Source organism: Equus asinus, chromosome 21 (genome assembly GCF_041296235.1).
Source record: "Equus asinus isolate D_3611 breed Donkey chromosome 21, EquAss-T2T_v2, whole genome shotgun sequence".
NCBI classification, from domain to species: Eukaryota; Metazoa; Chordata; class Mammalia; order Perissodactyla; family Equidae; genus Equus; species Equus asinus.
In genome coordinates, this window is record NC_091810.1 from 47,047,421 (window position 1) to 47,068,903 (window position 21,483).

At 44.0% G+C, this 21,483-nt stretch overlaps 1 protein-coding gene across 1 annotated transcript; it reads left to right on the forward strand.

Annotated features, from left to right (window-relative positions):
- Positions 1-201: 201 nt before the first annotated feature.
- On the forward strand, positions 202-20,510 carry WDR82 (WD repeat domain 82). Its single transcript, XM_044755334.2, has 9 exons — positions 202-707; positions 5,680-5,777; positions 8,356-8,422; positions 14,105-14,204; positions 14,699-14,815; positions 15,056-15,211; positions 15,641-15,710; positions 16,302-16,444; positions 17,677-20,510. Exons 1-9 carry the CDS (start codon positions 547-549, stop codon positions 17,704-17,706), a joined length of 942 nt encoding a protein of 313 aa, XP_044611269.1. The 5' UTR covers positions 202-546; the 3' UTR covers positions 17,707-20,510.
- Positions 20,511-21,483: the final 973 nt, after the last annotated feature.

Here is a 21,483-nt window from a genome sequence, read left to right on the forward strand (position 1 = left end):
ATTGCGATCCCGCACACAGGTCCACGGTTCCGGGGAACCAGCAGCCCTCGGGCCCAACTGGGAGGGTGGTGGGCCTCCCCAGCCCACCCTCCCCGCAGCGGGTCCGGAATCGCCGCCTGGTCGCCCCCGCCACTCCATTCCTCATCGGGCGCGCTGACGTCATCGGCCCGCTTCCCCGCCTCGCGCCGCCGTTCCCGCCCCGCCCCCTTTCCCGGCGTGCGCGGCGGTGAGGCTCCTCGCCCTCGGCTTCTGCCTGTCGCCCCAAGATGGCGGACACAATGAGCCGGCGCCGCGCCGGTTGGCCCTGAGGCGACTGTGAGGAGGAACGGTCGGCGAGGCCCGTAGTCCGGGCAGAAGAGCGTTGCACGAGCAGGAGCAGGAAGACGAGGGGGTGGCCCCACTGTCGGCCGCCCTCCCGCTCGCCGCCGGCGCGGCGCCCGCCCCGCCCGGGTCGGCCCCTCGGCAGCCCGCCCGCTCGCTAGCTAGCTCGCCGCCGGGCCCCGCCCCGGCCCTGTGCCGCCGCTGCCGCCTCCAGCAGCCGCCGCCATGAAGCTGACCGACAGCGTGCTGCGGAGCTTCCGCGTCGCCAAGGTGTTCCGCGAGAACTCGGACAAGATTAACTGCTTCGACTTCAGCCCCAACGGCGAGACGGTCATCTCGAGCAGCGACGATGACTCCATCGTGCTCTATGACTGCCAGGAGGGCAAGTGAGTGCGGCGGCGGCCCGGGTCCGTGTCCCCCTCCCTCTCGGGGCCCCGCGCTCGCCCCAGCCCCGGCCTGCTTTGCACTCGCTCCCGCTGGGGCCGCTTCCACTCCGAGGCCGTCCGGGAGGCCTGTTCTGGTGCAGATCATGATAGCAATAGTACTATCTCTATTTTGTATGTCTTCGGTCTCCACAGAGAACGCGTCTGCATCTCTTGCCAAACCCCACCTTGACCTTGACCTTTAGACGCCGGGCCCGCCCACCGCGGCCGGCAGGTAGCTCTCGACTCTGGCCCAGGCTCGGCGCGGGCCGCGCCGCGGGCCCCGGGCTGCGCTCCCGCCTCGGCCCCGGCGTGGGCTCGCTCCCGCTGCCGTCTCCTCCGTGACCTCGATTCCGCCTCGGGCTCCGCCCGGCCCTGCCCTCCGCTTCTCGCGGCCTTTCCGCCCGCGAGCCGCGCGGGTTGCGCTTCTTAGCTGTCACGATCTATTTGTTGTGCCTTTTTGGGTCCCAGGTCTTTCCCTTTCTGTTGCGAATCACACTGACTCCCTCAGACCCGAGGCACGCGTTTATAGTTAACTTTTTGACAACATCTGAAACTTTCCGCTTTTGCCAGACACAAACGAACTTGGCCGCCCCGTTCGGACCTGAATGTGGACCTCCCATTAGAACAAAGAAAGCGTCGTATAACAATTTCTTGTTTCCTCTTATACTTTTTGATAAAAACTGCACTTTATGGCCCACTCAGAATTAAAATTCCAGTTCTGATCATGAAATTTGTGTTCCTCCAAGTCCTCTGGGGACCCGCTACACCTGCATCTCTGCAAAATCTTGTAAGCACAGCCTTTGGCCTTTTTCCCTGGGCACCTTGTCAGCTTCCCCTCACCCTTGCAGACTTGCTTTCTCCAAGTCCTTGCTGAACTGTGAGCTCCTTTGGAGCAGAAACTGCGTTAGGGTTAGGCTAAATTCAATTTCCCCACAGCCACCTTCCCCAAGCAGGCTTGCCTGATGTTTGGTTTAATTTGGTGGCTGCTGGTTTTGTCAGACTTCATTTTGTTACTTCGTTCCAGATCTTGCTTTTGAATCCTTGGGTTTTTCTCTACTCCAGCTGGTCCTTTTCTCTCTTTCTCTCCTTTTTTTTAAAACCAATGTCTTCTGTAAACTTTGTTTTGGAACTTGCCTCTTCATTTGTGAATTTGGTTATCTAAAGTAATGCTGTTTTGGTCTGAGCTGTAATATTCTCCACGATTTTTTCCCACTGGGGCTATGAAGAAGTGTTATGTAACTGGCTCTGTATCTGCCTGCAGTATGTGGAAGGGTAGCTGGCCTGTGGTTGTGGTCCTGGGGGAAGAGGGGTGTTAGCTGGACCCATGCTGAGTTATTTGAATTGATGTCACTCATTTAGTAAATGGATTTCTGTCCAGGTCTAGCTACTTGAATCAGCTTGGAAGAGAGAGTAACATGTAAAGCTGAGTGGGGTTGGAGTTGTGAGGTCCTGGAGTTAGAAGTGGTTTGAAGCTGGTTTGCTTCAAATAGTGCTTGTGCACAGATTAGAACCTCTCCCTGGAACCTGAGGGTGGAGATGCATATCGTTATTCAAAGGAAATGAGGGTTGTAATAGCATTCCTTCATAGTTTGTCTCCAAATGTGGCTAATGTTGACTTGTTGGGAGGCATGACAGTGACTTGAAGTCCTGTCTTGTTAAAAGTAACACGTTCATTTTATGGAAAAAATGCAGTTTTTTTACATAATTACAAACTTACAGAAAAGTTATAACAGTGTTTCAAAGAACTCCCATATGATCCAGTAATTGGTTATATTTTGCTTCCTTTGCTTTATCATTCTCTATGTAAATATTTATATGTATGCATATTTTTTTCTGAATCATTAGAGAGTAAGTTGAAGGTATCAAGCCCTTTTATTCCTAAACCCTTCAACATGGATTTCCTAAGCACAGGACATTCCCTTACATAACTGGAGCAAAGTTATCCAAATTAGGAAATTTAATATTGATACAATAGTATAGGGCATGCTCTTTTAAATTTTCTGTTAGCAATTGTGACCTTTTGTCATTGTGATCTGTGGCAAGGGTGACCTGGTAATTAGGAGACCTAGGTTCTAGTTTGGCCTTGTGACCAGGTATGTAACATTGATCAGATCATTTCTCTGGATATTAGATGTCCTCTGTAGCCTCTAGGAGTCCATGAGTCTAAGTGGCAATGCAAAGATAAAATTTGCCATCAGTGTAGGTAAAACCAACATTAGAAGAAAAGTAATGTTCCCTGGAAGTCATAGTATCTTTTGTGTGTGTGTGTGTGTGTGAGGAAGATTCACCCTGAGCTAACATCTGTTGCCAGTCCTCCTCTTTTTTTTTTTTTTTTTACTTGAGGAAGGTTAGCCCTGACATAACATCTGCACCAGTCTTCCTCTACTTTGTATGTGGGATGCCTCCACAGCGTGGCTGATGAGTGGAGTAGGTCCGCACCTGGGATCTGAACCTGGGAACCCAGGCCACCAAAGGGGAGCACACGGAACCCCAACCACTTGGCCAGTAGTATCTTTATTAGATGGTACTAATGTTAGAATTTGGGAGTTTGAAAATGGCTAAAACAAGATTCTTTATGCTGGGGCTGGCCCCGTGGCCGAGTGGTTAAGTTCGCGCGCTCCGCTGCAGGCGGCCCAGTGTTTTGTCAGTTTGAGTCCTGGGCGTGGACATGGCACTGCTCATCAAACCATGCTGAGGCAGTGTCCCACATGCCACAACTAGAAGGACCCACAACTAAGAATATACAGCTATGCACCAGGGGACTTTGGGGAGAAAAAGGGGAAAAAAATTTAAAAAATAAAAATAAAAGATTCTTTATGCTTAATATTTACCAGTTAACTGTTCAGTTAACTTTCTTTATAACAGAGTTCATCCATTGAGTGATTTTTCAACTTGAAAGAATATAAAGGATATTATCTGTGGTTAGGTGATGCAAATTATTCAAAGAGAAGGCTTTAACATTATTTATTCATACCTGATCACCAGAATCATGATTTGTGAAAAGAAGCTTACCAAAATATTTGTAAAAAAATGTTCATGAGCTTTGTAAAGATCCTCTGAAATGAATACAGTATATTAGGATCTGGCTTTCAAACTACGAAATGATATGAGATAAAAAGTTTCCGTTATTAGGAATAATTCTCAGGTTAGTGTTATTGATAAATTTGAGACAAATAGGTCATATATAAGTGGAACTAAAAATTTTCCTTACACCACCCCTTTTTTTTTTTTGAGGAAGATTAGCCCTGAACTAACATCTGCCACCAATCCTCCTCTTTTTGCTGAGGTAGACTGGCCCTGAGCTAATATCCATGCCCATCTTCCTCTACTTTATACGTAGGATGTCTGCCACAGCATGGCTTGACAAGCTATGCATAGGTCTGTACCTGCAATCTGAACTGGTGAACCCTGGGCCACTGAAGCAGAATGTGCAAACTTAACCACTCCACCACCAGGCTGGCCCCTACACAACACCTTTTAACGTTGCCTCTTCTGGCTCTGTCTTCACTATCGTAGACTGAAATACTAGGATAAGTAAGCTTCTCTTTCCACTAGTAGGGGCAAAGTCAACAATCTTTTGAAAGTGAGCACACGTGCATGCTCTCACACTCACTCACTCGCTGGTTACCATGTAGTAGCTTCATGGCAGAACCCAGGATTGTAGACTCAACAAGGTAGCCTTTGAACTGATCACTTTAGCTCATTTTTCAGTAAAGGTAAGAATGTAGAAAATTCAGTGCATTTGGAGTGAGAAGTCTTGTTTGGATAGGATTTATGTAGGGAAACCCTTGACCTCATTGACATTAACAAAAGTTAAAAGTGCAAATTGTTGACTTCCTGAAGCTGCCTGAGTTATCTGATTGTTTAGCATATAGATTCCAAGAGGATTTTACATTGAGAGGGTAAACAACTTTTTCTTTCTTTCTTTTTTTGCTGAGGAAGATTTGCCCTGAGCTAACCTGTGCCAGTCTTCCTCTATTTTGTATGTGGGTCCCTGCCACAGCATGGCTGACAAGTAGTGTAAGTCTGCTCCTGGTATGCAAACCAGTGAACCTGGGCCGCCGAAGTGGAGCATGCTGAACTTAACTACTAGGCCATGGGGCCAGTCTCCATCTTTTTCATAAATTGGAACTCTTGGTAAACATTGATACAGGATTTATGAAATCTTCCTACACCTAATTCTAGAACATTATGAAGTTTTTGGTTAAAGATTTTGCTGAAATCAGTTTCAGCTTCATCTTCAAGGTTCTATAGAGGAAAACATTTAAGGAACTTGAACAAATGGATTGGTAACCTCTACCTTGGAAATATATGATTTTATGTTAAAGTGAAAAGAAAAGGACCAATGACTAGTTTTGCTAGAGAGAATTAGGCTTGCCTTCTATAAGGCTCAGTACGTGCTTTGGACCCATAGGATAGGGAGGATGGATAGCTTCTGCAGCAGTGGGTTATATTAGGAAAGACAAACAGTTTTGCATCTGGTTTCAATTTTGATAAATCATTTCTTCTTGAAGAAAGCTTCTTTCTAAGTGAATGGCTTATGAAAAGTTCTGGTCTCATTGGTTTGATGTAGTTCCACATCCCCCTTTGTTATAAGTTATGACTTGTGTTATTTTGTATGCTTTTCTTCCCCAATAGATGTACTTTTTCTCAAAGCTTTTGGACATCATAGTAAAAACTGAATTGAGCCCTCAGATTTACTTCTATGTCCTAATGGTGGCATTTGCTGTTTAGAGGTAAAAGGCTGTTGCACTTGATTGATTGGTTTTGTTTCCTCCCTTTTGGAAGAAATTCTGTTTCTTTCCAGTGTTAGAGCCTACCAAGAATCCTCATCCTTACCACATCATTCAAATGCATCTCTTTATATGAAGATCCCAGATTTTGGTGGTGGATGATTTTGATGGTTTTCTTTCTCTGTCCATTTCCTCGTCAGACCAAAGAGAACCCTGTACAGTAAGAAATATGGCGTGGACCTCATCAGATACACTCATGCAGCAAACACAGTCGTTTACAGCTCTAACAAAATAGACGGTAAGCAAGCTTTCTTTTTAGGAAGTTATGGTCATGGTTTCTTTTGTTAAATAGTTCACAGAATCTTTGTGACTACTTCTGCTTTGGTTATAGTTACCTTAATTTAAATATTTTCCAATGATGTTAGCAATGGTAACATTGTTATGACTGAAGTGATGCTGGAAGCAAGCCACTAGTATTTTTGAGGACTTGAAACTGAGTATGAAAGGTCTCCAGTTTAGGGTGGAGAATGGCAATAGGAATTGTATTTATGGTTGTACTTCTTGAAACTTGAAAGAGTACTTTTAGAGCAAATAAACAGAAAGAATACTTGACACACAGCAAGTGGTAGACAACAGTACCTTCCCATTCAAGATATATAGGTTTGAGAAAAGTTTTCACAAATGCTTGAGCTATGGTAGTTTAGAGGACCTTAGAATAGTTTTTGGTGTATGCCCAATGTTTTATCGTCTCTGTCATAAAGGACAACCTACTGACTGTAGTTATCTTTGATTCCAGAGACATTTTTTTAATCTGAATTTAAAAGCTAATGTCTTTGAAGAGTAAAGTTATTTTTAGAAATTAAAATTGTGAATTTCTTTCTGTAATAAATGGTCTCTGTTTTTATCTGAATTTCTCCTGGGATAAGTCATTCTCAGTTGAAGGTAGTCTTGGTGATTGAGCTGTAACACTTACTTTCATATCAGGATTCCTTTTTTTTTTTTAGCTTATCTTACTGATTTATTAATTGTTTCACTTTTGCAGTAAGATTTTTCTAATGTCATTCAACAAAGATTGCTTATGCTATTTTGGCTATGCCTATCCAAGAGCAGATGGGCAGAAGTATTTTTTTTTTTTTAATGAGACTTTTCTGCCTGTACTTGTTTTTTAGTAAGTATATCATTTCTACTTTTCATGCCTCTATTTCAGAAGTGGTTTTCTAAGTAAGCAGTGCAATTGATGCTTTTGAACAAGAATATAAAACATTAGGATCCTGAGGAAACATATCTATGTGATCATCTGAATGACTGATATATTTCTTCTGTTGGAGTATTTTTCTGGGTAATTAAATGAGAATTCTCCAAATATGGTGCAAGATGGGGCAAATGTTGGGCACTCGCAGCTTTGCTGCCAGGCCTCTGCTATGAGAATGTTGCCTTTCCTGTCTCGAGTGCATCCTGAAGAGTTCCTCCAACGCTCCGTTTCCTTTTGCCTGATTCCAGGCTGAGGTAGTAGTTTGTACAGTTTGAGGGTCTATGATACCACCCGGTACAGGAGATAACTGTACAGGCCACTGCCTTGCCAGGAACAGCGCGCCAGCTACTGAGTGGGGCAGAGAGGATGCCGACGCCCTGCTCATCTCTGGGAAACCAGGTAATGGGGAGGAAGTCTTTTTCTGCTTAGGGCAGGTGAGTAGTTCCTAGCAATACAACAACCAGGAAGACTTTGTGGTTGTCATTCGAAAGCTTTGAAGATGTTTTCAAGGAAAACCATGTAGAGTTCAATTTTGGAACATACAAAGAGTGTCCTTTTCCCTCTCCGAGGTTAAATGCCCTCTTATTAGAAAGTACCCCTGTGAACCACTGGGATGACTTGATGCTTTCAGCCTTTTTGTTCCTCTGTTCTATTTGCCTCCAGAATGTTCTTTCTCTGCTTTCCTTTCTACTTTTTGGCGCCATTTCCTGTTAGCTCTTTCTCAACAATTGTTCCTTGTTCCTGGTCTTTTTAGGGACAGAGTACTTTCCAGTTCTGTTCTTTATGGCACTTGATTCCCTTCCCATCACCATCTTGTTTGTTTGTTCACTTTTTTGGATAGAATCATTTAGTTTTTAAGAGTGTCTTATTTTCCCCAAGCACAAGTCTCTATGGTTATTCGTTTCCTGGATATTGTCAAAATCTTGCTGCTATCACTTGTTGGTATAGTTCATGAGTTTGATTTTTAAATGTCTGGAGATCTTTTTAACCCAAATTTCCTCACTACTTCTTTTGGCCATTTTATTACTATTGTTTTTAACTCCCTTCTCTGGTGCACAAGGAACCAATGGATAATTGGTTAATTAGAAAAGAAGTAGTAGGACATTACTTCTCTTCACATTTTGTTTAGTTTTAATGTAAGTTGTATATCCAGTTAACATTCATATGAGTTCTGGGTTGGGCTGACAAGCTGTTGGAGAACCCTAGACAAACATTACATCAGAGTCCAGCCTGATTTCCTCAGCAGCCAGATGTTTTTCTTTAAGGCTTGCCATTCTGAGGGCACTGAAAGTATTGTGGGATTTTTTTGTAGGGGGTAGTGACCAGGGTATATTTGCAGGACAAGCTGCATTGTAACTATGCAGAAGCCAAAAATTAGTAGTAATCGTGATTTTAACATTGGTCTATATGCTGTCAACTTAAGAACTCTGCTTTTGAATTATGTGAAATCTGTAGTGCCTACTCTTCGGCTGTGGAGAGGAATTATTCAGCATTATTTATTCACACCTTGCTTGGGTTATGGAAAACAATGAATTCTTTAACCTTGTCTTTTCAAGATGAAAATGCAAAGTAAATTCCTTCAAATACAGTAGGATATCATAATGCCTTATTTGTCTTCTTACAGATACTATTCGTTACCTGTCCTTGCATGACAACAAATACATCAGATACTTTCCTGGACATAGCAAAAGGTAAGAAGTAGATAGAGAAGTAGACAGTTCTTTTATCCCTGAGGTTATCCAGAGAATAGACAAGTGGAGAAATTTTATTAGTGAACTGAAGCTAGTTCCTCATTGCTGTTGAACATTCCTCTTAGTCTTCTCTTGTTAACCTCCCTAAAGAGTCAATGCTTGATTAACTGAGGTTGTGGAGGCAGGAGTAGGACTTCATAGATAAACCAAAATCTCAGTTAAAATGTAATTAGGAAAAATGTGGATTAAAGACAATGAGTGAAAACCTACGGAGTGAAAATTACATTTGGCATTTAGGAACCCCAAATATCAGATGTCCTTTGATGAAAGGACCATTTACGTGTATGAAGTCTTCTAGTATAGGTGGCCCACATTTAGTGTTATTTTATTTTATCTTTTTAAGATTTTATTTTTCCTTTTTCTCCCCAAAGCTCCCTGGTACATAGTTGTATATTTTTAGTTATGGGTCCTCTAGTTGTGGCATGTGGGATGCTGCCTCAGCATGGCTTGATGAGCAGTGCCATGTCTGTGCCCAGGATCCGAAACGGCAAAAGCCTGGGCCACCGAAGTAGAGCACGCGAACTTAACCACTTGGCCATGGGGCTGGCCCCGGTGGACCCCATTTTAGCAGGCCGCTGCTCTGCGTAAACATGTTCCATGTGAAAATCTTAATGAGGATGCAAAAAAATTAATGAAATTGTCCTTTGTTACTTTCGGAAGTCAAGAAGCTTGTTTCCTTATTCTAGTTTGTATTGCAGACTGCTTCTGTCTCATATGCCAATTCCCCCAGGATTTTTTCTCCAATTTTTCAAGTTTTGGTTGAGTTTTAAACACATTTTCTCTTGGATGATATTTTAATCACTGGAGGTATTTCCTCCTGCTTTCATTTGCAAATGTGCAGTAACCTAGTACTGCTTGGAGTTGTACAGAACCCTGACAGGAGACGGGCCTAGAGCACCCTGTTTTTGGCTACACTTCTGATCAGGCAGGGCATTTCTGTGTTTCTGAAAATAAAAGGTGGCAGCTGTTGGTTGTGTGTCATTCCAGACAAAGAATGGCTTGCAACAAGTAGAGGTTTTTGCTTGTTTGTAGTCGAATTAATGTTCACAGATGTACTGTCTATAATTGAGTAGATTGCAGTTCTTTGAAATTCTTTCCAATCTTCCCAATTATCTGACCTCTTGACCTCCTGACTCTTATTAGGTGAGTTTGTCCCTCCCTTTTTGAGAAAATTAAGGCCATCCAAAAGGAGTTCTTTTTAATATTTATCCCTTCCACTAAAATTCCTCTGTTCCTTAGAACCCTTTCCTTGAGAAAAAACCTTCTTCCTTGACAAAACCAATCTCCCTCTGTCTGCTTGCTTCCATCTCTTTCACAAGACTTTTCCTTCCTGCCTACAAACTTACTTGGTCTTCCTTATGTTAAATCTATTTCTTGAGCTTATCACCCACTCTTTTTCACTGTCAAATGAGAAAGAATGGGGGCTGGCTCCGTGGCCGAGTGGTTAAGTTCGCACGCTCTGCTGCAGTGGCCCAGGGTTCGGATCCTGGGCGCGGACATGGCACAGCTTGTCAGGCCACATTGAGGCGGCGTCCCACATCCCACAACTAGAAGGACCTGCAACTAAGATATACAACTATGTACGGGGGGGGTTGGGAAATAAAGCAGAAAAAAAAAAAACAACGATTGGCAACAGTTGTTAGCCCAGGTGCCAATCCTTAAAAAAAAAAAAAAAAAAAAAAGGAAGATTGGCAACAGTTGTTAGCCCAGGTGCCAGTCTGAAAAAAAATGAGAAAGAATAATCTGTATACTCCCATCTCCACCTCACGCTCATTCACCATTTAAATCACTCTTGGTCCAGTCTCAGAATCATCTGTGAGCCTTTGTCCAAGCTTTCCCTTTTCCTGCTACCTCCAGTTAAAATCCACTGCCTTGGGCTTTTTTTTTTTTTGCTGTTCAACTTCTTTTTTCCTGTGGCAGCCGACTTTTCCCATCTTGGTTCTAATCTTGCTATTCTTGGCCTCTCGTTCTCCTTTGACGCTAAAATAAACAAGGTTCTACCCAACTATTTTCCCCTCTTGGTAGTTACTCAAGTATCTTTATCACTGATTTCATTCACTTCTACTCAGATGACTTCCCAAATCAGTATTTTTAGCCTACATCTGTTATGATTTCCAGACTCAACTTCCACTTACATGTTTTATATACATCTATGCAGATGTCTCTTCCACGTCCCCACCTGACAGGTCTGACAGTCCATCCATCATTGTTATATTCCTTGGGTCAGCTTCCTTCTGTCTGCCTTCGACCCTTCTAATTCTCCTGACTCAAAGCTTCTGTTGTCTGTTCACTACCTTTCCCCTGCCTTCATATCCAGTGAGTTGTTAAGTCCTATTGATTCTATATAGGTTTAACCCCATGTGTAACTCTCCCCCATACCGTCTCCTTTGCTTCTGTCCTAGCTCATGCCCCGTCAAGGCATTATGTCCCCATCTCCCCATCCCTCCTCATCCTGCTTCAGCACCCTATACAATTCTGACCACTTCACAGCCTCCCTCAGGAAGCCTTAATGGTTCTCTGCATCTCCCTGCTCCTTCCCCTTAGAATCAGGTTCTCCTCCCTGTGGCTCTGATCCATTTTCCCAGTGTTAGCTCCCACCACGCCAGTTGAAGTGAACTCTGGGCTGCTTCCTGAATATAGGCCTCATGCCTTCCTATCTAGCACCTTCCACAAAGGCATCTATTGAAACCCTGTTCACCACAGGTGCTACTTCTTTCAGAAAGCCTTCTCTGACCCTTTCTTGGGATTGTCTGGACTAGACAGTTAAGCTTCTTTAGAGTTGAGGTCTTGCTCCTCCTTGTATTCCCTGTAGCTCTTAGCATAGAGCTTTGTGCTAAGATAGACTTCCTCTGAGCTTTTGACCTGAATACCATGACATAAAATTATATGTCCATATGCATTCTGCTCACTCTATTTTATTACCACCTCAGTATTCCTAGGAAATTTTGGCTTACAGTATCTTTTTTTCTTTGAGGAAGATTAGCTGTGAGCTAACTGCCGCCAATCCTCCTCTTTTTGCTGAGGAAGACTGGCCCTGAGCTAACATCTGTGCCCATCTTCCTCTACTTTATATGTGGGATGCCTCCCACAGCATGGCTTCTCAAGTGGTGCCATGTCTGCACCCGGGATCCAAAACAGCGAACCCCGGGCCACCAAAGTGGAACGTGTGCACTTAACTGCTGTGCCACCGGGCCGGCCCCAAGCTTACAGTATCCTTTAAATTTTTAAGTTGAGGAGCTAGTGCAGATGTTAATTGAGGTATATTGGAAAAATTTTTTTTCGTAGGTAAAAACTTTAAGGAAAAAAGTACATTTTCTCAGTTTCTATTTATAACATAAATTTTAATTCTTTGTAGTAGAACCAAAACCTCCTGAACCCCTTTCCTTGTCATCCAGAATTTGAATTTCATCTATTTCTAGATTAAAAATCCATTCACAAATGAGCTGTGCTGTTTGATCACTTTTTTTTTTTCTTTTTAAAGATTTTATTTTTTCCTTTTTCTCCTCAAAGCACCCCGGGACATAGTTGTATACTTTTAGTGGTGGGTCCTTCTAGTTGTGGCATGTGGGACGCTGCCTCAGCATGGCCTGATGAGTGATACCATGTCCACGCCCAGGATCCAAACCTGCGAAACCCTGGGCCGCCGAAGCGGAGCGCATGAACTTAACCACTCGGCCACAGGGCTGGCCCCGATCACCTTTTTGACTTCAAATTTTTCTTTGTCAAAATGAAACAATACGGCATCAACATTTCCTCTATAATCTTTATCTATGACGCCAGATCCTGTATCTATGAAGAGTTTTTTTTTTTTTTTTAAGGTTTTATTTTTCCTTTTTCTCCCCAAAGCCCCCCAGTACATAGCTGTATATTTTTAGTTGTTGGTCCTTCCATTTGTGGCATGTGGGATGCCACCTCAGCATGGCTTGATGAGTGGTGCCATGTCCACGCCCAGGATCTGAACTGGCGAAACCCTGGGTTGCCGAAGTGGAACGTGCAAACTTAACCACTTGGCTACGGGGCCGGCCCCCTATGAAGAGTTTTGCATCCAAGCCAGAATGTGGAACTACTCTTCTGTAACACCCAGAAGGAAGAGCCATCTTAATGTCTGTTTTCATGAGAGTTTTCTCCATATGTACTCTAGAATCCTAGGTACTCTACAGGTCATAGCATGTGACCTTCAAGGACCCTCTGGTCGGGGCTGTCACATGCTCCAAGAGGCAGATAAAGTGGAGCCACGTGCCATCCTTCTCCACAGGCCAGGCTCAAATGCTGGTGAGGTGGCAGATGTCTCATCAGAGGAGGGCGGGTGTCTCTTCAGAGCGATAACATGAACAGAGGGGACAGGAGAGCTCAGGATGAGCCCTTAGAAGAAATGTTTTTCAGTGAGTGACTCTTAATGGTTTAACCATAAAAGGAACTCAAATCAGAAATATGGTTGCAGTTAGACAGGCCTGAGGCTCTCAAGTGTGGTACCAAACCAGCCGTCTCATCATCACCAGCAGCTTGTTTGAAGTGCAGAATCTCAGGCCTTACCCTAGACCTACTGGATTGGAAGTTCTGGGAGTGAATCCCAGCAATCTGTTATAACCCACCCTCTAGGTGTTGTTGATGCCTCTTAGGTTTGAGAACGTTGGTAGAGTCCACAAAACTCTAGTTAAGGAATCATGCCTTTTTTTTTTTAATTGAGGTATAGTTCAGTACCATAAATTCACCCTTTTAAAGTATACAGTTCATTGGTTTTTAGTATATTCACAGAATTGGGCAGCCATTGCCACTATCTGATTCCAGAACGTTTTCATCACCCCAGAGAAAAACCCTGTATCCATTAACAGTCACTCCCTACTCCCCTTCTTCCCAGTTCCTAGCAACCACTAATCTACTTTCTGTCTCTATAGTTTGTTTATTCTGAACATTTTGTATAAATGGAATCAGATGATATGTGGCATTTTGTGTTTGACTTCTTTCACTTGCCATGTTTCCAAGGTTCATACATGTTGTAACGTGAATCAGTACTTCATTCCTTTTTAATGCCAAATAATCCCATTTTATGGATACATCACATTTTGTTTATCTATTCATTAGTTGATGGACATTTGGGTTGTTGCCAGTGTTTGGCTATTGTGAATAATTTTGCTGTGAACATACATGTATGTTTTGGTGTAGACATATGTTTTCATTTTTCTTGCATGTATACCTATGAGTGGAATTTCTGGGTTATGAAGTAACTCTATCTTTAATTTTTTGAGAAACTGTAAAACTTTTCCAAAGCACTGTGCCATTTTACATTCCCACCAGCAGTGTATGAGGGTTCTAGTTTTTCCACGTCCTCACCAATACTTGTTATTTCTTTCTGATTATAGCCATGCTAGTGGGTGTGAAGTGGTATCTCATTGGGGTTTGATTTGCATTGGAATCATACATTTTTATGCTGTAGTTTTAAGTTGCTTTTTTCATTATATTGTTGCCTTTGATTATTTCAGATGGCTTGTGTATGTGTGTTTCTTAAAGTGGAAGTTTTGGGAGAATAGGTATATATAGGAAGGCAGGTAGAGTGGTTTGGAGTTCACATCTGATTTTTGCAAATATTTTGCTTCAACTCCTATTTATCTTAATGCATTGCAGGGTGGTAGCCTTGTCCATGTCACCTGTGGATGACACTTTCATTTCTGGGTCTCTTGATAAGACCATTCGACTCTGGGATCTCCGGTCTCCTAACTGCCAGGTAATGGTACCTCACAATTACACTCTGAGTATTTTCTGTGGTAGGCGCTATCATCAACTCTCCCTCTTAAGGAAGGGAAAGCAGTGGTTCCATTCTGGGATCCCAGTGTCTTTTTAAACTTTGGAGAAAATCTGTTTTCTTGGTAGGTAGCTGGTAATTAAGTAAATACCCTATCCATTGCATTTTGCGTTATGCTCTGTGGCTTATTGCTTTAAAAACTTCTTTCCTGGAGCCTTGGAGCTATAGCTTTTAGCCTCAAGGAATTTGTTTTTATTTGAATTCACTGTCTATAAAATTGTACAGTTAGGGTTGATCTGAAATCAGTTGTATGGAGACTTGTTTTTAAAAAGCTCATTTTAGTTTATGTTTGCTTTTTCTGTTCTGTAGATAGGCTTGTGTCTTTTTGTGTCCCTTTCTTAGTTTTCATTGGGAGAAGTATATTATATAGGGGTAGGATCCTGGGTACATTAACTTTTTTATTTCCTTTCTCTTAGGGCCTCATGCATCTACAGGGCAAGCCAGTTTGTTCTTTTGATCCAGAAGGGTTAATTTTTGCTGCAGGTGTCAATTCTGAAATGGTCAAACTTTATGACCTTCGCTCTTTTGATAAGGTAAATCTTTGGATCTTTGAGCTATCTTGATATTATGGAAGCTTTGAAGGGTAAGATGGACATTTAAGAGCCTTTTTTATGGTCGAGGAGGTATGTGGTAGATATCAGTGTCATAGCAGTAGTTCATCCTCTCTTTTCCCTAGTCAAAAGGAATCTAAAGGAATAGAATGAGAGTTGGCTCTGTTAGAAGGAATTATTGATGTGCCTTTGGCCTGGGGCTGCTATTTGTATCTTTTGCAGGGGCCATTTGCGACCTTTAAGATGCAGTATGATCGGACTTGTGAGTGGACAGGACTTAAGTTCAGCAATGATGGCAAACTCATCCTCATCTCCACCAATGGCAGCTTCATCCGTCTCATCGATGCATTCAAGGGAGTGGTGATGCACACATTTGGGGTGAGCTGACAACTTTTGAGCATGTCTGTTTCCATGCTCATACCTCCTGGGCTGAGAATTGTGTTAGCTGGTTGGCGGAAACCAGCAGCTATCCTTGACTCACTGATCAAGGCATAGACTTGCGTTTTCTTCCTGCAAATGAACTTATTTCTTTTGGATTCTAAGACATTCACTTCTCACCTAGTGACCCAGGTTTGGTGTTCAGATATAAAATAATCCCTGACCATAAACATTTTCTTGCACCCTTGAATATGGAGTTGGGGATAGAGGGTGAATTGTAAAGGCTGAGTTTGGAACCTTGGTGGCAGTGTACATGAGGAGGAGAGGGTTTCATGGAAAGGAAAGTTATTTGTGTGCTGGATCGCTGTTTCTAGGCAATTATTTTTTATTAATGGCACTGTAACAAGAGAACTGTTCTGCTTTTCTTAGGGTTATGCCAACAGCAAAGCTGTCACACTGGAGGCCTCATTTACTCCAGACTCTCAGTTTATTATGATTGGTAAGCTTCCTTTATCGTCCTTAGGGGTTATTTCTCTAGTACTCTGCATTTGCTTATTTATATTATTTGTATTAGTTTTAAGTAGTTAAGATATTATTTATTTTCCTTTTGATAGATGTTCTCATATTTCTGTGTAGCACATTATGCCAAAGTTATAGTGTCTTTAAACTATCCTGATTTTGCAGTCGTTCACTGCGAACTGGCATTAACGTTGGTCTTCCCTGGACCAGCATTAGAATTAAACTCTATAAGCACTATCTTACTAGTAATTACTAGTAATGCTGACTTCCTAGTATAATCCTGCGTTCACTTGTCTTAGTGGCTAGATGTTGGTAGTGTAGTGGTATTCAGCCCCCTTGTCAAATGAGAAACCCGAAGTCAGAGGGGAAGTGACTTGCCCAGGAACAAATAACTAGGGTGAAGATCAATTCTCAAAATGTCCTTTCTTCACTGCCTCTCCTCCCTCTCAATTTCTCCTGAGGGCTGGGTCCTGAAGTTTGGCCTCTCTCCAGATATCAATCCATGTCCCTTTCTCACTTGTCTTTGTTTTGTGCCTTGAGCTATTGTATTTTCCTTGATCATTTTCTTTAGGTTCAGAGGACGGCAAGATCCATGTCTGGAATGGAGAGAGTGGTATAAAAGTAGCTGTGTTGGATGGCAAACACACAGGCCCCATTACCTGTTTGCAGTTCAACCCCAAGTTCATGACCTTTGCCAGCGCATGTTCCAACATGGTATGTGAACAACTGGAGATGTCCTCAACCTAGGGGCCCATGCCAGTTAGTGTGGTGGGTGCTTTAAGGAGCACAGCATGTTCTAAATAGGTACATTGCAAGCACCCAAGTTCATGTTTCTCAACTGATGGCTTCCCTGTTTCACCTCTTATTATCTGATCTCTGGCTGATCTTTCACTTTTACTTTACTCTCCATGATCTGGGATCACCTCTCAGTTCCTGGGAGATCTTAGGCCAGTTTCTGCTCTGGCCCCTGGTTTTATGCCCAAACTACCTGGGGCTGTGCTTGACAGCCTTTTGGCTTTTTTTTTTAGGAAAATTAGCCCTGAGCTAACATCCACCACCAGTCCTCCTCTTTTTGCTGAGGAAGATTGACCCTGAGCTAACATCTGTGCCCATCTTCCTCTATTTTATATGTGGGATGCCTGCCACAGCATGGCCTGATAAGCAGTGCATAGGGCTGCACTGGGATCTGAACCGGTGAACTCAACCGCTGCACCGCCTGGCTGGCTCCCAGCTTTTTGGCTTCTTAAAATACTTTGAACCAACCTGTTGTGGCAACAACCTTTCAGTTTTCCATTCCTTTCAGTTTATGCTGAATTCATCAGAAATTCTCACAGCCGATCATAACTCATCACTTAGAATTTCCTCCAGGCTCCTGTCTCTTCCTGGACAACACGAGCAGAACAAAGGGTCAGAGTCTCAGCCACCAGTTTCCTCTTAGCATCTCCTAAAACCTACCTGGTTATTTGGGGATGAGGCATTCACTACTAGCCTACCAAGAACATGTTCCCCCCTCTTTCTTTTTTTTTAACCAAGAAAACAGTGTCAGAAAAAAATGCACAAAACCATCCAATCCAATCCCTCTCTCTTTTTTTTTTTTACAGCTTAGGAAGGAGAGGGCCTGTCTGAGGTCACCTGGTGGATTAGCAGTGAGGCTAGGTTATGCAGACCCCCACCTCCCGGACAGCATTCCTTTTTTGCCTTACCACTGGACCACTGTGGTAGAAGGTAGACAGTATTGGAGGGAAACAGAACCAGCTTACTTTCATGTAAAGGGAGGAGTGTTTTTTTCCTCCATAGATTGCCAGAGTTGGTCAGGAGGGAGGGCCACCAGCCATAACTCCAACGTTGGGGTTGGGCACCTGATACTATGGGGAGGGGTAAGAAGAACCCTCAGCAGTGAAGAGAGAGGCTTGGCTTTTTAAAGTTGACTTACGTTCTCCTTCCAGGCCTTCTGGTTGCCCACCATTGATGACTGACCCTGATGCTCAGCTGTTTCTGTACAGCGAGGGTGGCCAGCAGGAAAAAACTCAGAAGAGACTGAGATAATGGTGAGATTGGCTCATTTGACTGGGCTGGAGAGCATCCTTCCACATGGCCTTCCCATGGATGTGCTGTACATCTGCTCAAAAGAAAAAAAAATTACTTTGCCGAGCTTCTTCAAAAGGACTTTTGGTGTGGCAGATTCAATCGGGACTCAAATTTTCCAGCTGTCACTGCACCAAGCTCCTCCAGAGGAATGACCAGATTCAGGATTAGGGTATAGTGGGGCCCTCAAGACGTCTTCAGTTTTGAATGTATTTGCTTCTGAGGAGCCGGTGAAGTTGTTAATTCTGCACATCTGTTCTCCCATCCCAAGAAATGCATGGGAAGCCACAGTTTTGGTTTTGAGATGCTTGGGCAGCTCAGTGTCCCTTGCCCTCATCCTGCATGTTTTGTTACTGGGTCTCCCTGTGTCATTGTGGCATTATTCCACAACCATCATGTTGCTTAGGTGCCAAACATTTACAGAGATAAGTCTTCATATATCTTGGAGTCAGAAAGGGACAGATATAGAAGGACCTTGCTTGCCAGAAAGCCTGGCAAGTTAGTTGTGTGAGGATGGGTGATCTGGGCATGCCTCAGGCTCTGGGTGTTGGGTGGGAAAAGGCCCAAGAGCTTGAAAGGGAGGCTGGGTAGCAGATAAGTTCCTAGGGTTGGGAGGTTTAGCAGCAGCCTGGTGTGGTTCCCCGTCATCAAGATAAACCCACGGTCCTTCTGGGTGCCTGCCGTGCTTGGTTGCGTACAAAAGCAAGGTGGGAGTCTATTTTTGTACGTGAGATACATCACACTTTCCTGTGGGCCAGTATTGTGGAATGAGTCTGAGTTGTTTACACTGATGCCTTCCCTGCCCACCACAAATTGTGTACATAGTCTCCAGATGATACCACCCCTTACCCAGCTCCCAACCAAGAGCTGGCTCTAGGCCTGTGTTATATGTTATATTTAGCCTTTTTATATATGACCTGGGATTTCTGTTGTTTGTATTTTAGCACAGTGTGTATACCTTCATTTAAATATATCTGTGTGTGTGCATACATATATATGTATATGTATGTATGCATATATATATATATACAAAATATCTGTCATTTCTCAGAGTTCAGCCGAAGGAGATGGAGTCCTACAGCCCAGGAGAAAAACTGCATCCTTGCTAATAGTGTTTGCCACAAGTGTTAGTGAGTCTTCCCTATTACCTTTTTCCCTTCGGGAGACTGAACGAAGCAAAGCTTCAAGTGTTTGCTGTGCCCATGGCAGCTAAGTGAGGGTCTTGGGATGACTCCCTTGTTTTCCTCAAGCCGCACTTTGGGGCCCTCTCTCCAGTATTAGCCCCCTTTTTGCCCAGTGATGCTCTGTCTGCGCCTGTACATGTATGACAGTCACTTGCATGCCTTTTGTGTCTGGCTTCCAGCATTTGGGGATAGGATGCTGGAACTAGAACATTTTCAGTTTGTCTGACGCTTCTTTGCCAATTACAGGTCACTTCTGTTTACCTGGTATGTCTGCTTTCTTGCTTCTTTTCCTTGCCTTCTCTTGGGAGAGGGAGGGGTCTGATCAGGGTTGAAATGAGCTACAGCTGGCTCATGGCCTTTTCTTCCCCTGCATGGCCTTCTTAGAGAAGGACAAGTGGCATGTTATTTCACATTATGTTCCCAAACATTTAAGCAACACATTCCCTGCCGATCCAGAAACAGGCTCAACAAGGTGAGGCCTTGCCCAAGAGAACATAGCTGCTAGGGGAGAAAGCAAGCCATTACTGCCTCTGCTCAACAGCGGGAATAGTTGTGAATCGCTAGCAATTAACTGTTTTGTTTTTTCAGCAATTACATTTTGACTTGTTTCTCAAACTTAAAGGGCAAGGGGTATACATCTTTCCCAAACGTAGACTGGAATCTGCAGCTTCTGTGGTGCCACACACTGTATAGCCTGCCTTCTCAGAGTGGAGGGACTTTTAGAAACCAAATGATCTGAGCTGTTACTGCCCACTTCTGGCTTTCCACGATAGAAAATTCATGGTAGGAGTAACTGTTCAGAGAGAGTGCTTGGAACTGTGGATTAACAAGAAAGGCTGCCTAGTTAACAGGTCTGCAACCAGAGCAGCCACCAAACATGACTTGCCTGTCAGCAGGAAGATGATTTGTATTGAGTTCCTGCGTTTCCAAAGCTGAGGCACTATGTCCTTTGAAAATACGCACTGCATGGCCTCTATTTATGGGAACATGTGGCTGCAGAACTGGCTCCTGAGTTGGGAAGGAAAGGGAAAAGATGCAGCTGGAAGTGACTGGAGATGATGTGGTGGTGGGAATAAGGCAGAATAAAGGGGGAAAAGAGGCTGTGGGCCAGAGAGCTGAGGGCTGGGCTGCAAGGATACTCTGACTGGGAGCCAGAGGTACTCAAGCTCTCCTCGCGGGGAGGGGTTGTTCACTACACTCAAGAGTCAAGGCCAAAGCCACCAATTTATATGTGACATTGAAACCGCACTGCTCAACCACCAGCCAGTGGGGTGTTTTTTTAGAAAAAACTTCCCTGTTGCAATCATAATTAAAGCTTAAGGGAAATTTGGGAATTTTAAGAAGAATCAGTTTGCTGCCCAAATGCTACCACTGTTAATCTTCTGGTGTTAAATGTTCCTCTACACATTTCTGTGCATAGATTTTTGGTGTGTTTACATAGTTGTTATTCTACTGTATATACAATTTTATGTCCCTTTTGTACTTAACATATAAACATTTTTTCCATGTTACCTGTCTTAAACAGAATTTTATGGCTGTAGCCTCTTCCATTGAGTTTCCATAGCATTGTTTGCCTGGTTCCTAGAGTTGGAGGGAGGGGTGGGTTGTCTCCTGTTAGTCCTGGCTCATACTGGGACTCACTGTAACGCTGTGTGGATGGATTGTTGGGCTCTGGGATTGCCTCTGACTGTCCCTGGTGCCTAAGGCCTTTGGGCTGATGGGAGGAACCCCTCGACCCAGCCCTCAACGCATAGCAACCTGGGTCTCCTCAACCCTAGGCTCTAATAAGCAGCCATAGGGCCAGAAATGAGTGACTGAGAAGGACTATCCTGAGCCAACCTTGATCTTCAAAGATTGTGTCTGGCATGTCTTAGGCTGCCTTTCATCCCCCACAGTTACCTCAACCCTTGATCAGATTGGCAGCCTCTAGTTGGAATAAGCTTCATCCTCTTAGACCCTAGCTTCTGGGGGGCAAGGATAGTGGGGCCTCTTTGAAGCTCCTGCACCAGTTGTGGCAGAAAGCATTGCTTGGCTGGTGAGTTGGTAACTCCTAGAGCCTGTGCTCTAGCTCAGCATCTCAGAGCTGCAGGATCTGCTGCCTGCCTCTTGCCTGGCCCTCTCTGAAATGGAGAAGACAGTCTTGGGCCTGCCACTTTGCCCATGGTCATTGGAGGTTGGGCCAAGGGCTCTGAAGAAACATCCCAGCTTGTAAGTGGTAGACCTTGCATAGGCTCTCCTGACAGACTGCTCAAGGAAGAAGAAACCCTCATGGCCTGGTGGGAGGGCTGCTGCAGCGTTTGGCTCTGCTGAGAGACATGAAGTAGGTCGGCATGGCTGCCCTGCATAAGTCACTCCTATCAGCTTGGCTTGCTTGCAGCTGAGAGACCCATTGCGCCCACTCCCTGGGCAGGCTTCAGCCTTGTGTGAGGAGCAAGAGCAGGCAGTGGGCTGGGTCGGAAGCAAAGCAAGCAAGCTGTGGGGGTG